Source organism: Cupressus sempervirens, chromosome 8 (genome assembly GCF_028749045.1).
Source record: "Cupressus sempervirens isolate cs-2001-9-10 chromosome 8, ASM2874904v1, whole genome shotgun sequence".
In the NCBI taxonomy this organism is placed as follows: domain Eukaryota; kingdom Viridiplantae; phylum Streptophyta; class Pinopsida; order Cupressales; family Cupressaceae; genus Cupressus; species Cupressus sempervirens.
The window spans coordinates 174,161,470-174,183,838 of NC_143125.1; the positions used below are offsets into that span (position 1 = coordinate 174,161,470).

Genomic DNA, 22,369 nt, shown 5'->3' on the forward strand with positions numbered 1-22,369 from the left:
AAACTTGAGAAGCTTGAGCTTGTGGTGCTTTATTTCCTCCTATCCTAGTTTTAAAATCTTTCACTTGCAGAGATGTTACAATGCCTTTTTGTTAGGAATAAACTTTTTCAAGCTCTGTTGCCCCCTAGTTAAGATTGAACAAGAGGGTTCTTTCAAAGTTACAAGAATGTCACCACCTCTATCAAAATCAGACTTATACTTGAGCTAGTAACTTGAAGAGTCACTAGGTCCTTCAGAAGAATCCTCCTCAAGGATTGTATTTGTTGCAACTACCTTTGCTTCTTCCAATTTTCCATGTCTTACATTTTCTGGACATGTGGCCACTTCATGATCACTAGTAAGATGAAAAACACACATGTTACCTTTGCCAGGAAGAGGTTCAATTTGAAGTCTTTGTTGAGTGGGAGGAAGATTAAATTATTTCCCTTGATTATGGGTGTTTTGGCTTGGGTATCTTTGTGTGATGTCTCAGTAAGGAACCATAGCCTTTGGTAGTTGTCTTTTGACAACTATCATATCATTTGCCATCTTTTGAATTAGTAAATCAGTTGGAGAAGAGGAAGAGGATGCTTGGGAATTTGGGATTTGTGCATGATCTTTCTTCAATTTTCTAGTTATTATAAGATCATCCTTAAGTTCAATAGCAAGTGTCTAAGCAACTCCAAGTGTTACAGGGTTAGCTCTTTTCAATGGGAAAGCAACGTCTGAGGACATTGCATTCAAAAAGAAACCTTTATAGTTTTATTCATTAGGTTTCTTAGCATTGGGAACTTGTTGCAGAGAGTTACTGAACCTTGCAAAAAATTCATGCATGAGAACATGTATCTTCTTTTTCATCTGGCTTAGTTGTATCAGTAAGGAATTGGCATCATCAACTAAATTAAACCTAGCTTCAAAAATACTTCTCATGGTATCCCAAGATGTAATGGATGCATTGGGAAAATGATGAAACCAATCAGTTGTAGAGTTAATCAAAGTCTAGATGAATAACCTCACAATGACATCTTCCATAGTAATTGTTAACACACCACATATTGTATTGAAAACATTCAAATGTTCTTCAGGTGAGTTCTTGGCATCTCTACTGAATCTAGGCAAAACTTCTCAAGCTCCTTTAGGCAATCTTCCCATATTACCAGCTAGCCTCAAAGGGCCTATGATAGTATCAAAGGCTGGTTGAGTGTCATTCTTGGTATTTTAATATTAAGAGGGAGAATATTAATGGTAGAAGGAATCAGGGTTTTAGGAATTAGTAAGGACTGGAAAGAAGGTGGTTGGATAACACTTTTAGTTTTAGTAGAAGAGGATGGTCTTCTAGTGGTTTTAGTTTTCTTTCTTTTCAATGAAAGATCAGGTTTTAAATCAATCTTCTCTAGGTCTTCAAAAATCTTTATCTGCTAGTCTTGAGAATCTATCGGTCTAGGTGTATCCTTTTTCCGCCAGGGTGACCAAAAGATAGTATAACTTAGTTGCTTCAATTGTTTATGTGGGTAACCCTTTCTACAACTACCTCTTCTTAAGCCTTCAAAATCCCTCTAATTCTCTTGGTTATTTCCTCTTCTCTTTCTAGGATTTGTTTTGCCTAAAGATATTGTTGATTACTCAGTCTATTTACCCAAGCACAAGCATTAAGATCATAAGTAAGGTCTTCTTGTGTATCTAGAAAACCTAGATTTCATTGTAGAATAGAAATTTGACTATGGTTAGGTAGAACCATTTTCCCAGCTCACTGAATTCATTAGATAATTTAGGGAAAGTATTGATCAATGGATCTTCTTCTTTCCCCAATAGAGTTGCCAAAAATTATTAGTGAATTGTTTTTCTTCTAACAAAGGTGAACTAAACTTCTCAAAGAAAAATACCAGATCAACACCAATAGTTTGAGTTCCCAAGAAAATGATATGGGACTCTTTGCGTAATAATGCTTCTCAATATCATAAGGTGTAGCTACCAAATTGAAAGATATTCATTAATTCCTCTTTATGAGGGAAAACCTTCCCACTCTTTTGAAATAACTAGAATGTAAATAAGGAAAGATGACATGAAAAATGGAATGAAGTTAGTTAGACCCAAAAGCCCTTTATTCAATCCCTCTTCTATTAAGTTTGCCCAATTGATAAATTTCTTGCCTCCTACGATCTTCTAAATGAAGAGGTACATCCAATTTTCCTAGTGGAAAGCATGCTCATTTCCTTTCACCTTATTTAAGAGGAATCATATCTCCATAATTTCATTAATAAAATCCTTAATGGTCAGTGGCTTAGGAAACCTTAATCCTCCTGGTGCTGGTCTTAAGAGCCAACTTTGTGCCATTACATAGTCATAATCCTTCTTAGTCCTTCCATAAATGCTCTACTTTTTCAAAGGTCCAAGGCTCGTAAGGCACATTGTTGGGATTTTTCAAGTATGAACTAACCATTATCCTATCAATTCTTGCCAAGACTTCATGTGAAGCTTTCTTTATGCACCTACTATGAGGGTCATAATGATTCACACATTCTATTATCAATTCAGGGCATTCCATAGCGGGCGGAAAGGCCACAACTTCTAGCAACCCACTGTTGGCTAGCTTTTGAGCTATGGTTCCACTTTGGACATTTCTGGTTCTTTCCACTAGCTCAATTACGTTTACATTTACCATGAATGTGTCTTGAATTTATGATAGGGAGATCAAAAAAACATGATTTTTTAGGTTTAGGGAGCTTAGGCTGAAACAAGATCATGTTTACGTAGAAAATAAGAAAGCCCCACAAAAACAACTACTTGAAATTCTTAAAAAGAAACTAGGAATGGAAATGGACAAGGAAAGTTGTTTTGTACTCACCGATTTTGCAATGCTAAATTACTCCTACTTAGTCCTTATCAGCTTGGTGATCCAGAGTCTAGAATAGCAAGTTAAGAAAATAAGCATGGAAATTGAGTACTTAAGCTACAAGTCCTAAGAAAGAGTATGAATAGATGTGGCAATGTGAAATCATTAATATGCCTATGCAAAGGTTTATTTGACAAGACATTTTAGTTTTTTCAATTAATTACTTATGTAAAATTGACACATTATCTCACACTTTGAGTGATGTCAGCAAATCATCGCTTTCTTTCTAATAATAACTCATACTTTAACACACTCCTTCTAGCTCTCATTATTATTATGCATCCAACCTATGACTCTAACATGGCATATAGATTTCTAGAACTCCATGCCTAAATATTTATAAAATCCCTACAAAGGAAACAAGATGAAACTTATTAAGAAAAGAGAAGTTGAACTTGAACTTGAAGTGGTAACTTTCAATTTTAACTTCAAATTCAACTTGACAAAAGGGATAGATTAACCATTGGGGACCCAAAAAAGGTTTTAACTTTTAAGACCTCCTGACCAATCCAACTTGAACTTGAAGTTGAACCAAGCGGAGATAGTTCAAGTTAACTTCAATTTGACAACACTTGGATCCATAAGAATAAAGGGGAAACAAAATATGAGTGTAACAGGAGTGGAAAAAAATCTTATGTCATTGGTCATCATTTCAAATATTGTTAATTTTTTTTTAAAGACTCCAAACATATTTTCATTTGGTTGTCATTTTGGAGACAAATAGGGATAGCTTTAGTGGTGAATATTCACCAAATGGTGTATTCCACACATTGGGGACCTTGAATTTGGCAAAAAAATTACACCTTCAAGGTAGCCACATCACACACTCTTTTTAAAAATTGTGTCTTGTGCTTAGACTAATCGCCAATAATCATACATAATTAAATATTTTTACCTACAATTTCTAAGGCTTATCTTATTTGATGGTCACATTCATCAATATGTGGTAAAAATTTAAGATAGGTTATATGTTAAGTACATATACTTTACACGTGTTTCTATTCTAGAGACTTTTCAAGTAAGTTTTTATCCTTTTAATCTTTGGCCCAAAACAGATCTGATTGTAGACAAGTGTCATTATCCCAGATACTTTCTCTAAAACTTGTAACATTTTGGCCTAAAATAAGATTTATACCATTAATTTAGGATCCTCTAATGGTCATTAAAATGAGTTACCATGTTTGAGATGATATAAAAATATGCTATGTAGGTGTTTGTAGTTTTGGTCATGAGTTTCTTCAATAATTAAAGATTTGCCAGGATTTTACAAAATTTCCATATGATGAAAAAAATCGCCAATGAAATTAATTTTTTCCCTAGTGTGAAAAAAAAAATTCCAATAGAAATTGTAAAGAACTAGATCTAGACTAACTGTGCCACATCATCTTAAACCTCAAAATGCAGAAAAGAACCAATTACATAAAAGTGAAAAATTCAAATTAATCATTAACAATAATTATGAAAACAAGAATACAACTTTAAAATGTTGATCATCAATTTCCCTTTCGTGTATCCATGTTATGACATACATCATTTACAAATTTGTTGATTACAATGGTTACATATAATTTACAATTTATACATCAGACATACAAAAATTTTGAGTTACAATTTACATAATCTTGAACATCTCATTAATGAACACCAGTTAGCCTACGACAACATTTCCTGACATAGAAGTGTGGCCTAGGCACTTTAACCTTGACAACCATGGAGTGAAGTACTCCCCTGAGATTCTTCCTAACACAAAGAATTCCTCGACTCTGGCAAGAGAAGCCTAGCGCTTGAAGTGTGGCCTAGGCACTTTAACCTTGACAACCATGGAGTGAAGTACTCCCCTGAGATTCTTCCTAACACAAAGAATTCCTCGACTTTGGCAAGAGAAGCCTAGCTTCCCGGAATAGGCCGGATCAGATGGATTTGGTGCGACTGTGAAACATTTCTACATTGCAAACATGTGCCTAGTAGTCTAAACACGGAGTGTAGTCAAGAAATAAAAATAAACTACACATCTACACATATGTAGTAAAACCAAATAAGCATAACCATGTACACATGCAATATCTGGAAAACAAAATAGCTTGGCCAAGCACTTTTAAAATCCAGAATTCCCTGTAGAATAAATAAGAACAACATGTATCCATTCTACAGAAACTAAACATGAAGATATCCATCTATTTGTCCCATAATTGCTACATTACACCCAATCATGAGGGAATACGCATTTCAAATGCTATTGCCAACGAAATATTCAATAATCTGTCTCATATCTAGATACGCATTTGTTTGAAATGTAAAATAACAGACTGCTGGTAGAAAAATGTTGTAAAAGATTTGACTGTCATCACTAATAAAAAGGTTATAATGAGTCAACTATATGAAACCAACAAAACTCAAACTATCAGTTGAAGTTGATTCAGAATTTAAAAATGTGTCAATGTCATAGCCATTACTCTAAGAGATCATCTAACTCAGCATTACCAAGCTCTTGTCGCATGTTTTAAAGTCAGCAAATTTAAAGCTCAACGTATTATCTAACTTCTGAACTTACATATACAACTGAGAAATTCAAACTATTTCCAAAGAACAAGTCATGTTTCAGTCTTGTCGGAATGCATTCGAAAAAAATAAGGGTGAATGCAATTTTTAATTCCTCTTATTTACGACAGGTAAAAGAGGCAACTAGTATCTTGTGATTCAAGCATGCACAAACTTTCCAGGGAGATTTTGGGTCATAAATCAGCTATTCCACCAAGCATCATCAGTAGTTAGTGAGGAGGGGGTGAACGGGCTGCACTTTTAGAATCTATCATACATTGTTCCTTGTTTGTTAGTGAGTTAAACAATTGCCTAACTCAGCTTTGACTACTGAAATTGTTGAAATTTGTATGTGAGCAATACTACCAGTTCCATTTCCTATTTCATCATATAATCTGACTGGCAGTCAGCTGTTATTTTTAAGGCTGATGCTATTGCAAGAGATTGATCGGCTGTGATAGTAATGATTGCTCCAACTAATGGTACATAGATGACAGAAAAGAAAATAGAAGTCTATCAACAGAAAATAGACGACCCAGATGAGTATATATATAGACATACGTGCAATAAAAGTTCAAGCTGAAGGATTTAAAGACTTGACTGGATCAGTGGTATGAGTGGGTAGACTAAGTTTGATGTTACTAAGAAATGGATGCATGGTATTTCAGTATTAAGTTTTCATTATATTCAATCGCTAAACAGCCTCAAACATGTAATAAGGCAGAGATAATGCTGAACACATTATTCAATATAGTAGTTCATCTATAATTTCCCTTGATTTGAACAAAACCAAATATCTTATGATAATCCTAGGATACAACACACTGGACAAATACTAATATTTGAAAGGAGAAATCAAAATAATAATAGAAATCAAAATAATAATAAAAACTACTCCTTCAATACCCAAAAATCTTAAGGAACATAATTAAAGACCTTGCACGTACATAAATGGCAATTTAAGGAGGAGGGTTAACTGTGTTGTTGTAAATCCCAATCTTCACAACTCTTAGCGATTCCAAGAAGATAAAATGATAGAATGCTGCCCACCCAGATTTCTTTGCAAAGTATTATCAAGGCATGTCTTTCCGTAGTTGAAGTCTACAGAGTATTAAAAGTTAAATCTTTCAAATGACAAACATAGAATTTGAATCTACGCCCTTGACAGAGAGCAGTACTTCTAAAAAGGTTTTCCCTTTATTTAAAATAATCGTAAGGGATCCATTCTACAATTTTGTCCTAATAATTCAAAGATTTTCAGACAAACATACACATAGATGTACGGCTCATCTAACATTTGCAGACCAAAATGCACTTCCCAGAGCTTAAACTGTATCAATCATTTGCATTAAATCAAATTAAAAAAAGAACCTGTGAATTGAAGCTTGCTTGTTGGCTTGCCTTCCAAGCGTCCCTTTTGTCCTGTCGGTTTTCCTAACTCCTTCTGCCCTCTTTCTTGTGCGCCACCTCTGTTTTTGTTTCCATGAACCCCCCCCCCCGTTTTAAAACAATTTCCAAAACAGTGCTCGTAACTGACCTAACTTCGCCCCCCCCCGGGGATTCCACTACTATGATAATATACTTTGTTTTGTTTTGCCAAAATTTCTTTTAAAAGAAAACATTTATTTTGTTTAGTTAAAGAATAATAAAAGAATGCTCTTCTAAGGTCCTATTTATCAATATCCACAATTAGGGCTTTTCTAATATATATCAAAATTAACATCAAACAAAAAACTCTTTCGTCAACAAGCTAATATGTTTCCTTTCTATTTGCACATTTTAAAAATATCTCATTATAAATCAAATGTTACCTCTAAATTTGTTCCAATTTTTTTTTAAGGTTAACATTAATAACGCAACATAAAATAAACAAACATATGAATCCTATGTGACGTGTGTGTGTGGTCACACGGTCATCCAACACATCCCCTTCCACGAGGCTAGTCTTCTCTACCTCAACCACACTTCCATCGTAATGATCTCTGCATCCACTTAGACACTCACAACCATAACAAAGAGTCAGTATTAGTCGAAATCAATGTATCACAACTTAATTACACCATCATTAAGTAGTAATCATTAACTAAATCATAGATATAAACATGACAGGTAAAATACATCAATGACATCATCATTGAAATGTAATATCTCATGCACATCCATAGAAAAATAGATCATTTTTTTTTTTTTGGAAATCTAAAATATTAACTTGCATTTTTATTTGATTAACTTTAATCCATTTGACCAAGTCAACATGGCCACATAAGCAAGAAAAGAAAAGGTTCTAGGGCTAGACATAACAAAAATTATATTTTCCCACCTAAAATAATATTGGATTCACTAAGATTTTACACATTTTTCCAAAGGGGGGTCTCTTAAAGTCATCCCTAGAGCCAAAGTAAGAAAAAAATGGATGCCTTAAAACAATCATTCAAAATTAATTAGATGTGGCTATGTACTATCATTTGACTTTTATTTAGCATATGGTTTAGACATAAATCAAAATGAGATCTTTTTCACTCTATTCATAGGCATATGCCACTCTTAAGAAGAGGAAACTGGTTGATTTTTTACTATTAGTCACTTTTACATTTAATATGAAGTGTCGATGATTTGTAAGCATTGCCTTAGTAAAAGTTTCTATGGAGGAAGGGCAATAGTCAAAAATTATTCTCAAGTGAAAAATAAAAATCCTCGACTCCAGAAAAGAAAGGCATGCAAATCTTGAATACTGGGCATCTATTTATCATTATGTCGATAGTAAGCAAATAAAAAGTTGTGTTTTCCTACTTTTAAGGAGAGAGAGAGAGAGAGAGAGGATTTAAGGTATAGTGACTAATATAAATGATTTAGGCTTTAGGTTTTAGAGAGAAAGGGGGATTAGGTTTTAAGGTTGATGGATTAGGTCTTTGATCTTAGAGAGAGAGATGGGGAGAGGGTCTAGGGTTGAGGATTTAGGGTTTAGAGAGATGAGGGAGAGGGTTAATGGTTTAAAGTTTAGGGTTTAGGGACTAGTTCAAGGTTTATGACAATAAGTTTAGCACAAATATGGATAGAGTGAGAAGAGATATGGAAATGGGGTATGGAGTTAGAGAAAGGGACGAACGTGGGTGTTTATGGGAAAATGTTATAGGATACAAGGCTTGTGTGTCTAAGTTTAGTGAGAGATTGAGAGATGTATAAGATATGGTGCATGCCATATAGGGTAGTGTGTGCCATGCTATTGCTAGGGTATCATTTTTACATTCCATATGGTGTATGTCATATGGGTTTGGTATGCTCAAGCATTAGGCTCAAACACACCACACCATAAGTTTAGTACTACATATCTTATGATGCACGTATATCCTTGTCAAAATAAGTCCATATAATTAAATAATAAATAAATAAAATATTAAAAATGTTAAATTTTCTATATTCATTGCATAAGATATATTAAATATGAGAATTCAATATTATTATATCTATATAAAGTAAATATAATATGAAATTGTAAATAGACTATGCAATATTAGTATTGAAGAAATATAACTTATATATATATATATATATATATATATATATATATATATATATATATATAGTATGTTAGTAATATAATATATATAATGAATATAATTAAATTATTAATGTAATATAGTATTTATTTATGAAAAGCTACGACTCTTAAAATGAAGAGTATATTTATAGAACAAAATAACTTTGAGAGATCATCATTCAAAAATGAAAAAATATTGAAGTTCAAATTTATGCAATTAGTAAAAATGAAATAAATTAATGGAAGTCCCAATAAGGGACATTATAAATGGTATTAGAGTAGTGTATTTTGCCAACCTATAGATTTAAAATATTAGATACTCATATCTCATTTGCAGAGACTTTAACTTATTCATCTTCCTGAATGAATATCTATCTCCTAATATTTTAGGTAATTCTAGAGGGAAGGAGAAGCATTACTAGTTGACAAAAGCTAAATTGAGTGTAGAAGATAAACCAAACCCTATTGACCAAAAGAGAAGAGCAAATGGAGGTGAGTTTAGAGGTACATGCTAAAAATGTGGTGAAGCAAGGCATAGATCTTTTGAATGTCATGGTAGAAGAGGTGTTGTTGTGAATGAGGATGAAAACCATGATAGTCAACATGAGCAAGGAGAGAATTTACTAGCTTGATGAGTACTGGTTAGTTAGAGGACATTGGACTCTTGTTAGAGGAGTGATTTTTGTTAGGACTCATTGTACGTCTAGTGGTAAAGTTTGCATTGTGATTATGGATAGTGGTAGTATTGACGACCTTGTTGCTAAGGAGACAGTTTAGAAACTTGGTTTGAAAAGAGTAGGACATCCTTATCCTTATAGGATTGGATGGTTGCAAGGTGAGCATGCTTTGGAAGTTAGGGATCAATGCCTTGTTGATATCCAGATTGGGCAGCATAAGGATCAAGTGTTATGTGATATTGTGGACATGAACAATTATCATTTGTTTCTTAGTAGACCTTGGCAGTATTATTGTAGGGTTGTTCATGATTGTGTCGAAAATATGTTTTCAATTGAGAAAGGTGGCAAGAAGCATTCCATGATTCCTTTGTGGAAGGAAGAACTTGAGTATTGGTAGTTGGGTTGAGTTGAAGGATTATGAGAGGGTTATAGATCAACGTGGAAAGAAGACTTGTAGCACACCAAGGATGGATTTGAAGAAGCAAAAGTGGAACAAAGGAAAGACTGTACAAGTTGAGGACTTGGAGGATATGTATGTGAAGAATCAATTTTATATTTATGTTCTGAATCCTAGAAGATGTTCTTCCAACTATTGAGAACTTCTTTTTGAACCTAGGGTGTCTTATGTAGGAACATCCTAGGCTTACTGGCAATCTTGTAGGATGATATGGTTTGGCTTTGGAGTTGGAGGACTTAGTCAAAGAAGGAGAAGGTACTCGGTCATCGAAGGCACTCAGCGTGCAGTAGGAGCTTGGTGATGCTAGTTGTAGTGTTTCCTGAGTTATCTCAGTCAATGAAGGGGCTCAGTTATGCTTGAGGATTTTCTAATACTTAGCGTGGTTTCTCTAATGCTCAGTTTGGTCTTAGTTTCTGTGTTTCTTGAGTTTTTTGTGAGCTGACCTTTTGGCATTTAATTTAAGTTGTAGGTATTTAATGAGTGTTGTAGCTGACTTGTGGCTTAGTTGGGTATAAGTAGGGTGTTTTTGTGGAGTCTTTGGTCAAAATCATCCAGCTTGGAGAAGAGCTATAACAAAGGAACACATTTTGATAAGGGCTAGTAGCCAAGGCTTGGGAAACAAGGAGCTTGCTTGGTGGGCTTGTGAGCATAAGTTTAGATTTTCCTTGGAGGTTTCTACCAGAGTGTGGATCTTGACTAGCTAGTGGTTAGGCCAGATGTTGAGGGATCTTGCAAAACTACTTTTGTAATTGCTATTATATTTGGCCCTAACCCAAAAAGCCTTACAACTAGGCACATTGCATGTAAAATTTTTTTATATGAATAAAGTGTTGAGAAATGGTATTTGATCTTGCATTGTTGTTTTGTTTCCAATGTGTGGTTATTTGCTAGGGGCTAGGACACCTCCTTTGGGGATTCTCCTACCTTGCACTACATCATGAATATAGTCAAATCTCTCACACAATTAGAGAATATCATTGGACAAGTAAGGAAGATACACAAATTATAAGGTAGGGCTTCCTCCATCTCTATAACTAGTACATGTACAATAATGTTTATTTTGATAAAAATTTAGGTAATGACATAATGCTCCCATTCTTTAAACATACATGCTCAGGACAAGTTTTTATTTTTCAAGGAAAAGAAGAGATGTATTTAAGGAGAGGCCAATGTAAATCCAACCCATCAATTATTTTGAGATGGGTAAGGATCAACATCCATGTAAGATGCCTTGACGATTGACCAAGATCGGATCAAGTTTCCTTAAGGTTATTCCAATATGGGATTAAGGGCTTGGATCCATAGAAATCTCGAGGAAGATCGTTGAGTTTGGTGTCAAAGAGACCCATTACATCTCAACATTCCTTCTAGACCAGAGTTATAAATCAGAATAACATGTTCCTTTTTAATTCACATATAGATAATTTCTTACCTATAAAAGTAACCTCAAGAGAGAGAACAAAGTTTGATCATTCATTAATGGAAAAATATCAAAGAAAATAAATGCAATTGGTCTACAATTAGTAAAAATAAAATAAATTAATAGAAGTCCCAATAAGGGACATTACAGTGCAGGCCATGTGCTTTTTGGGGACAAGAAAGTTGAGTTACAACTTTTTGGTCCCCTAATTTATACACATACCCTTTTTTCAGTTTCTTTCCAATGTGACCATTCAAGGATTTTGTATGACGACCCTTGGTTTTTGGCCTCAAATGATTTGAGCCTTTAAAACTGGTCTCCTAGTTTCAACTCACGGAAGGAAAAAAAATGATGTTTCTTGTTTGGGTTTAGTTTCCTATGTTGCCGTTGGAGTTTTAGAATGAAAATATTTTGATCAAGATATCTGTCAATTATTTGGTAAGTATAGTGCTAGAAATAAAATGGTTAAGTTTAAGAAGTGTTTACTATTTACAATATTTTGTGTGCTTGTGGAGGAAAAAGAGGCTCCCCCTACCCAAATCACACTCTCCCCCAAATTTGAGAAGTGGGTGCAACTCTTTGAGTGTGAGGAATCCTTAAGTATTTTTCATGCTTGGAGTTCGATGGGTCATGATTGCAATTCTTTCTTACAAGATAAGAAATGATGCTTTGTTTGGAAAAGAAAGGAGACAAATGATGAGAATTCCTATTTTCAAGAGTCTCAAAATATTGATTCTATTCAAGAAAACCCCTTTTTGGATTTTGAGGATTGACAATGCTTTGGAGGTTGAAGAAGGGTGTACAAGTGATCTTATGTCTCCTTGTTTCAAGAAAATGTGAGTTGGAGAAGGATTCTTCCATTATGTTCAATCAAAGGGCTTTGAACCACTATTTTTAGACACCAATTTCAAGTTGGCTCTTGTTTAGTTAGTGGTCTTTTTCCTTTACTTATTCTATTAGGTTGTGCTCTAGTTGTTGCTTTGTTGTGTGGTTTTGTACTTGTTTTGTTATAGCTATTTGTTATTCTATTAGACTTAATGCCTCATGATTTTCTATTTGTACATGGGTCAAAATCTATGCTTATCTAATAAAAACACAACCTACCCAAAAGACATGGATATTTTATTGATGCCCTAGAGAAATGTACCTTAATCCAACCTTCTTTTAGTTTAATCCACTTGAAATTTTTATATTTAGATGTTGTTGGATTAACCTACTAGAATCCATTAACAATTGAAATGAAATATTGATCTTAGAAAGACGTTAGTTTTAAATAAAACAAATAAAACAAATAAATCAAATATAGAATTCAACCCATTAAAATTAGATATTACAACTCTTATTAAGATATTCATCAAAGTAATAAAAGACTAAAAAATATATATAAAAAATAAACCAATCAGAGATAGACTAAAATATATATATATAAAATAAACCAATCAGAGATATACTATGTAATATAAAAATACATAGAATAATATAAAATATTATGAAAGGAACCCATCCTATAGGAGATAATCTTTGAAATCAATTGAATAAGCACTACTCCATGGACCATTGCCAACTTAAATTTACATGAATGCTTGCAAAAACAGTACCTCACATGTCCTTATAAACAGGGAAAATTTAAAATTGCTCAATTTGTTCTCCAAACCAAACTACAGACATTCCTAAAACCAAAAAAGAATCTGATAAGGCCTAACCCAAAACTCCTCCACATAAAGAGACTTCAGACATTACACATTAATTCCTGTGTTTTTCTTGTCCGTTAGATCTCTCTCTGGTACCTTAATATCATTACCTGCACAATCCATATTGAAGGACCGAGTGAATCCATTGAATGTTCTCTTCCTTTCCTCGAGTGAGATTGAAGCATCTCTATCTCCCTTTCATCTTTGGGCTGCCATTAGCATCAAGCAAACAAAGCCATGCAACCTTATTTTTTATGAAGATTTGATTATTTCTTCTAATGAAACATGACAGTGCGTCTATTACCTTGGTATTATGATAAATCCTTTGGAGACCATTTATTAACTCTATCTATGGCTTGAGCAGTCTGCAGTTAATAGAGAATGAAAGTAAATTAGAAATATAATTAACATTAATATGTTGTATATCTGAATTCAATTATAATACGCTTAATTTGTTTTCTATACTTCCTTTATTTCGATGATAAATCACAGAATATGATCTGAATGTTGATACAAATAAATGCTCTATGATTGAAACATAACATATTTTAATACTGTTATTAACTGAAGAAATCTTATATATCTGAATGAAAACATTCACTGCCATTTTGACACTAATACAAGCAATCAAATTGAGATTTAGTACTTACTGCTTTGTCCCAGTCACATCGATAGACAATAATGGCCAGAACAATGGTCTGAACTGCTGTACCACATATCATTCCCGTCCATATCCCCTGCAATATAAAATTTGGGACACCATGCATTTTAAATTTGATAAACTGAGTCTGAGAAAGTTAATTAAGCACAAGGAGATCAAAATTTGAGAAATTTAAGCTTCTAGATTTTATTTTGCTGTTATAAACAACCTACATTCCCTTTATTGGTAGGATTTTCTCAGAAGTCCTTAAAATTTTTATTTTATAGAAGTTGGACTTACCAAAACCCCCTGTTTGAACACCCAACATAGCATCACACCAAATGGTACACCGATCACATAGTAACATCCAATATTGATGTAAGCAACGTAGGATTGCCAGCCCGATCCCACTGCTACCCCTGTAAAAAAATAATAAGAAAGAAAAATGCTTATAACTCTATTGACAATTGAGTTTTTATATTCGTATTGAGATATCACGTTTTCAGCATTGTCAGAAACAGTTTTGAAAAGAAAATTAGTTCGGAGGAACAAAGTCAGAAGTTACACACATAGAATGGGGAATTTGTTTACCTGATAGCACTGGCTGAATGCTGTTGAGGAGCACAGTAAAGGCCAGCAAGATTGACAGTTTAGAAACTGCCTCTATAATTATGGTACTGCTTGTGAAAATCAGACTAAATTCCCGGCGAAGCAGAAGTATGAGCAAACAAAAAACAAGGCCTATCATGGTTGACGTAGTTGCAGAAACAATTACTGCAAATTTGGCTCCTTTTCCATTTCCAGCACCCAGCTCATTAGCTACCCTCACACTGCATTCACAAGCATTCAAATTCATTAAACAATAAATCCACGCCAAATAAAAGACATAAAGGGTATGATATTAACTCAATTATAGTAGAATTTGTGATAGCTTAAGAGATGATAGTGGAGCAGAGCTAGGTAAGCTTACAACACACATCTTAAGTTTTGATTTATTTAGGTGATTTGTTTAAAATTATGCCTATTTTTTCAGTAGAGTTAATCTACGGAGATTTCAGATGAATCATTTAAACAAATCGATCTTAGAGTGTGCTATTTAAGTCAAACCAGACTAAAAGAAGTCAATGTCACCCTTTGACAAGTGGGCTATGCTAGAATTAGGATATACAAAACAGGAGGAAATAATTTACTGTTAAAATCTTTAGAACTAGCTATTTATTTAGTTTATTGTTTAGACAATAATTATATTTGGTTGCCTTGTGTAGAACCAGATCTTTTAAAGAAAACTCAGAGGTAAGAAAAGTATTCAACTAGGGATACAAAGAGAGTCTACAGAAGATGAAGACACAGGGTACTGAAAAGGCCTCTTTGCCCACAATAATGCTGAAACTTATGAAACCAATGTACTTTCAAGATCATGGAAATTTTTGAATGAGAATGATTTTTTATTATCTAGAAATGCGAGGATGATAAATTGGATGGCACTTTCTGTTCTTGGTACAGGAACTCAATTAGGCGGGCATCCCTTCAAAACCGTTATGTAGTTGTATTCAAATTCTCAAATATGTGCAAGTACTCAAGAAGATGATTTTGAATAAACATAAACCTGCAAACATTAACGATACAGATGAACCGTTATATCAGCATTACATATTTCAAGGCTTTCCAAAACCTTTACACGTTTTTGCATTTCATTAAATTCAGGAAATACTTCCTAATTTACGAGTACATACCCAGTAGCAGCAAAAAAACCAAGTGGTATCATCATCTCCCACCCATTGATACTCATGCTGCAAAATACATATCAAGGTTTAAGAACGTATATTTTGCACCATTGTATGAATCTCTGTATTTGTTCTCAACAAATAGTGAAAAAAGTGTTTCTTTGTTTTTACCAGATAGAAAGAGAATCAATTGCAACTTCTGAATCTGGCAAATTTCCCGTTAACACTACCAGTATTTTATAATACCAATTCTCCAAACTGTTCACAAGATGAAAGTATGTTAGAAGTAGAACCATCTGAACATTTGGACCCAACCACATTTAAAATGTATTATATAACAGATTTGGCAACTAACCAGAGCATAACACCAGACGCTGCAGAAAGCTTGAAAAACGACCACAAGTCAGAGAATGCATCTTTAGACAGACCAGTCCACGTCAGTGGGCAAAACCCACAGGTGGCATAAAGAATGAGGCCAGTTGTGGGCATCCACCATGCCAAATTCAATGTAATTGCAGAACCAATCAATCCCATCTCAAGTTTAAAAATCAACAGCCAACTCAGAAAAACATGGAGCACTAAAGAGGCTGCAGAGATCCAGGCAATGACCATGTTCTTCAACTGGGACTGCAAAAATCTCTGGGCTGGAAAGTAGAAAACATATGCAAAATGTTGAGGAATGAGCCAGATTGAGAGTGTTCCTGTTAATTCAGCAATTTCATCTGATTGTCCAAGGATCTTCAAGATGGGGGTTGCAAATATATACATTGGCAAGAGAAGAATTGCAACACCAAAGACGACAATCCACGCTCTCTGCATATACAATCCTAACATATGATATTGCCGAGCCCCAAATGCCTGGCCACACAGGGTCTCCAGGGCGCTCGCCATGCCTAACTGCCATACCCAAAACTCTCATTCCTTTATAATAATATCCAAAACTGATATTTTCTATTAAGAATTGAAACATAATTGACAGAATAAATGGTATCAAGCAAGCTGATTCTGTCATTAATTCTTAGAAAATAATGTACTAGTTGATTTACATAAATTATTTATTGGACAATATAGAAACAAAAGAAAGTAAAGGTTAGATTTAACGAAGGAAAAAATTAAGGAAGAACTAATGAACAATGCGGTCAAATAGGATAAAGTTTTACATTCACATTGTAAAAAGAAATTGTTGAAAAGCTTTTAATTATCCTCTGTTTCTTTGTATTCAAAGAACAAATTGTATAAATGAGTGTGTGCAGTCATGTGTTGTACCAAATTATTGATTAATAAAAAAATTCTCTGTTAGATTGTGGATGTAGGTGAGATTTGTTGAACCACGATAAACATTGTGTTCTTATATTTCATCTTCTCTGTTTACATTTTTTCGTTTCTTTGCTCGTTTTTATATTTATAGTTGTTATTAGAGCCAAGGTGAGGCTAGAGCGAAGATGGAAGAAGGTGAAGTTGATTTAATTATCAATGAATTTCTTGAAAATTTGGGCTCAGCAGAGGATGAGATTATGCAGGCTAAAAGCAGAAGTATCCACCATGTGCACTGGTGGGATGGCTGGGAAAATAACCTGAAGCTGAACTAAAAGATTTAAAAGTTCTTAAATTTGAGGTTAACACAATTCTTGAGCGTACAGGCGCGCATAAGAAAGTCGTCATGCAAGAATTGTGGAAGTGGACAAGTGAAGATAAGACTGGCGAGTTTGCAAAATGTCTAGTGTTGGCATAGTATCAAACAGCTTCTCTTATTTTTGGTTTTAACCTCGATGACGCAAATAATTTTGCATCCAGAATTCATAGAATGCTGCAGCAAGAGTAGAGTACTTTGAAAAGCCTGCGAAATTTCCAGTAGAAGAAGATGAAAGGGCAGACGAAGGAACAGATTAGGACTTCACCATGGAAAACAGAGAAGGGACAGACAAAGAGGAAGAGAATTCGCTTAAGGGAGTTAATTAGATGTTACAGCTGCAAGGAGTTTCCAATTCTAAGAATCTTCCTTGTGTGATCCTATAAATACTGGTTTCAATGCAGAAAATCAGTTTCAATCTTTGTTGTTGTGTGGTGGTGTTGGTCACACACAAGTTCCATCAACACAATCTATGCAAAAAGAACACGGGCAGCCTCCAGCATCTTCAACAGAGGAAGGATGCTCTAAGCTGCAAGAGGTCCATGGGCTTCCAGCATGTTTTTCTCTCGACAAAGCGAGGGAAAACTGTTCAGAAAAGGATTCGAAAGGCCAGACTATTGAGGAGCCAGATGAAGGCATTTTGGAGGAGCTCCGACTGCTCAGGATTCCACAATTCCGGAGGGAGTTGCGTTCGCGGGAAGTTTTAAAGAGATAGCGGATGGGGAAAAGATAGTCGCGTATGTGGGGCCTCAGAGGATTTGTCCACTACAGGAACATAAAAACATCACATTTTGAAGTCACGTGGCGAAAGAATTTGAAGACAGAAACTGCAATGGTGGCCAATTGCCATGAGCCATAAGCTACAAAGTGGCTGCATTTCGAATCTCAGGCCGAGTCTGTAGAAACCCACGACAGCACTAATACTGGATTTAACTGTGGAGGAAACTCCGTAGTTAAGCGCGCTCAGGCTGGAGTAGTACTGGGATGGGTGACCTCCCGGGAAGTCCCGGTGCTTCACCCCTGTGAGCATCACCTAGATCCAATGAGTGCTAAGTGTTCCATTTATTCTCATGAGAGATGGATTCCTGTTGAATCACTACTCATGAAACATGGGTCATCGAGTTTGACTCAAAAATCACACAGTTAAATCCTGATATTCACATCACAATTTGACTAGCTGTGGAAAACATCTCCTACTTAGCACTAATACACCTTGTGAAAGGTGGATGGACAAAATAAACTAAAATGGAAAAATAATCAATATGCTGCCACACTAATATATATTATTGACCATTTTGTCCATATCAATTACATTTTGTCCATCCACCTTTCACAAGGTGTATTAGAGCTGTCGTGGGTTTCTACAATTGATATCAGAACCAGTTGAACAGAATTTCTGACTGAGATAAAAGAGCAAGCGATGTTTTGGTGCAGCCAACGTGTGAAGGTCATATATTAAGATCATATCCACTGAAATAGAGAAGTGTCAGATTGTTGTTGGCCAATGGGTCAGATCATGTGGAAGTTGGAGTAAGAAAGATGCCACATTTCATTTGAGGAAAAATTACACATTCCAACAGAGTCAGTACGACACCAAATAAAAATCACAGCTTTAGGTCGGTAATCAAAATGTTTTCATTACAAAAAAAAGCCACCATCGACGACACCAAATAAAAATCACAGTTTTAGGTCGGAAGTCAAAATGTTTTCATTACAAAAAAGCCACCATCGACGACCAAATTATGGCCGGTTATGTATCTCCCAGCGTCGGAGGCAAGCAACAGGGCAGCCCTGGCAATATCCCTGGCTTCACATCTGACCCCTTCAGTACATCCCACAGTGATTGTACTCAAGACATTCAACGTACCCAAGATGTTCTCCCTTCCATGAAATCTCCTCTCAAGACATTCAACGTAGAACAAGAAAACGCTTGAGGACATGAGCAGTACCACTGTTATAACCAATACCCGAATCAAGGAATAGCTCAAGGATATAAATAGGTGTTTGTGTTCTTTGTAGACAATGTGGGATCCAATCAGTTGCAGCTTAAAAGGATGCAGAAATTGAAGGAATTTAAAGCTGCGCTGAGCTACCATTTTCATGGTTTGAGAGGCTGAATTGTGAAAGGGAAAAGATAAACGCAAAGCCAAGTGAAAACCGAAAACTTTACAGGGAGATGTGAAGAGTGGAAGAAGGGACGTTGTCTTCTGTAACTCCTAGGGAGGAGGAAATGTTAAAATTTTACAATGGGCAATTTTATGTTTGGGTTTTAGAGCCAGCTAATCTTGTTCAGAAGGGGAGCACAATAATAGGAGAGATTTGATGTGAAGAAGACTAATTTGGATTGTGCTAGAACAAAATCTGGCAAGGTCTCATTATTCTCTAAAATTTGGAATAGGAAGCAGGGGCTGTCGGTTGTGCCGATTGAACTTTATGGGGGAGATGTTGGGATATGAAGTCCAACAGTCACATGACCTTTCAATTCTCCTCAGTCTCTTTGTATTTGAAGAACAAGTTTGTATAAATGACTCTGCAGTCATTTATTGTATCAGATTATTGATTAATAAAGGATTCCCTGCTGGATTGTGGATGTAGGCAAGCTTTGTGGAACCACGTAAACATTATGTTCTTGTGTTTCATCTTCTCTGTTTGCATTTTCTGTTTCTTTGCTCATTTTTATATTTACAGATATAAGATATACTTTAGCATTCAGATTGTTATCCTCAACTACAAACATAAACAGGGGAAGAAAAACACAGAAAAAATTGCACAAAAAGCGGAACGGCACATAATATATTATGCATACTTACAAAGAGTCCCAAGTTGAATCCCAAAATGACAGTAGTGGTTATGGTAATGGCGGCCAATTCCAATTCTCCCAAGTGTCCTGTAAAAGCCTGAGTCACAACGATTGACCCATTCAGAGCAAGGCGACTGAATATGGCAGGCCCTGCAATTGCCCATAATTTCTTTGATTCATCTGCAATCCTCCTTCCTAACTCTTTTGAACATGTAAGTGACCCACTTTCATTGATCCCCTGCAAATTACATGAAGTTTCATTGCCCCCTTGAAAATTACATGAAATTTCATTGCCCCCATTCTGCTTGTCATGAATAAGTGGATCTTCTAAAGAGGCTCCCAATTCTCCCATCTTTGCAGCCAATATTTAACATGCCAGGCACGCCTAAACTCTGACGAAAATAACCCTAATGTGCTAAATTTATAACAGGTTCTCCCATCAATGGTGTTGTCCATAATGCCGATTAAAAAATGATAATGCTCATAAGGGTCAAATAAATAGCAACCTACTGCTAGCAAATACAAAGAGAAAAGTAAATCGGGAATACAAATGGAAACGATTTTAATATGTAAACAAATTTCTATGAGCAATCGGGAATCAATGTTTCCAATGAGTTTTACTAAATGTCAAATGGAGGACAGTGAGCACTGAGAATTATTAACAAAGCTGGGAGCCTGGGACTGACTTCACGAAATTAAAATATAACTAGAAAAATGGATGGAACTCGTACGTTGAGTAAACAATCATTGTTTGACTTTTATACCTGATTGTCACCTTTAATAAAATCACCTTTGATAAAATTGGTTTTAGTGGCTGTCACATCAGTTCTTAGGGACGGTCCATGGGAGGGGTTGGCCCCATGTTGGCAGTTGGTCTCATAATTTTCTTTTAGAGTTATCTGAGGAGATTCAAATCTGTGACCAAGTTTTAATAGCACTTGTTACAAGTTAGAGCTATCGTTGCACCAAAAGATCGACCTATCAATGCCCAATACAACCATTAGACTTATAGAACAGAGGAGGTGGTTAAGCCATGTCATGAATCTCAAAGGGGAACGTTGGTGGTTAGTCCAACAGAGTATAGGTTTATTTGGAATCTACTCCTATAAAATAGGAGCTCCAACTTTTTAGCCCACTCAATTTGAGCGAGTGAAAATGGGATGGGGCTACCCAACCAGCTTACAAAAGAAATCTGCTACTTGTCAAAACCTACTATTTATTTTCCCACCAAAATGATATAATTGTATGAAAATTTGACAACAAAGAATTTAACCATTTCCACATATCCCATAATAGATTTGAAATAAACACATAATTAAAATCCACATGCAAGAGAATAGACAACATACCCCCAAAATTGTGACACAAGATATACTCTGAGAAACCCTCATTGAGGGAAAAAACTCAGCCTCAAAAAGCATCCATCACCATGTATTATTCAGTAAAAAATACCATTGCAATACAACCATGGAAGTCTTCATGGCCATAGCCACAACCGAGCAAACCATGTAAACAAGCATGAATCCGCACATCCCATGCCATGCTTTTAACCTTCACAAATGTTCCCTTGGCTAACCTGTCAAGCCTTGTCTCGCTCGACTCTTGCCTTTTGTCTTCTCCTTGTCACTCTACAACAACTACCCTTGTGGTTGCTTATATAGTAGCAAGTCCCACAAAACCACTAAGTGGTATTACATAAACCATGTGCTACCTAACCCATTGACCCCACATTTAATATTGGGCATTTAATTCTTTTTCCCAATATTAAATAATTACATAAAATATTTTCACAATGTTACAATACAACTCATCAAAAATATTCCATGAAAATCTTAACATGTTGCACGTCTATCTAGATGCAACATTACATAATAAAATAATAAAATAATAAAATATAACAATATTATGCAATGTGTGCAACACCCATTATCTCAACAATCTCCCACTTGTTGTATACATTGCATAGGGTCAATCCGTAGCCACATAAATGAACAAGGGAACAATCCCTCCCAGCACATCCACCATCATGGATCAAAATATACCAAGTGCTCCATCTTGGTACTCGCAAAAAAATCAAAGTATCCAGCATCTCAAACATGAATGATCTCACCTCCTATTATGCCACTGCCACTAGACATACATAGAAGCCATCCAACCTGTCGCATTAGAAGATTATATAATCCCATACCAACTAAAATTCCGAGCACAAATAACCTGATCCAAAGGTAATCACATGCATCAGTGGTTGTCAAAATATCCATAGCTGAAATAGCACCCACAGCAAGTGCCAAACTCATCCAACTATCCATACCTCAAAGGTATAACAAGTGAATCTCATATCACTGACATATCCAATCTATAACTTGCAATCAAGCCTCAAGA

General features: G+C 35.2%; 1 protein-coding gene across 1 annotated transcript; it reads right to left on the reverse strand.

Moving 5' to 3' along the window:
- Window positions 1-12,908: 12,908 nt before the first annotated feature.
- Window positions 12,909-20,547, reverse strand: LOC149542113 (protein DETOXIFICATION 27-like). Its single transcript, XM_089796163.1, has 9 exons — window positions 19,998-20,547; window positions 15,913-16,454; window positions 15,729-15,815; window positions 15,567-15,623; window positions 14,425-14,663; window positions 14,134-14,252; window positions 13,844-13,930; window positions 13,498-13,558; window positions 12,909-13,402 (listed from the first exon to the last, which is right to left on the reverse strand). The coding sequence occupies exons 1-8, from the start codon at window positions 20,337-20,339 to the stop codon at window positions 13,505-13,507; spliced, it is 1,527 nt and encodes a 508-aa protein (XP_089652289.1). The 5' UTR covers window positions 20,340-20,547; the 3' UTR covers window positions 12,909-13,402; window positions 13,498-13,504.
- Between the last annotated feature and the right edge of the window lie 1,822 nt (window positions 20,548-22,369).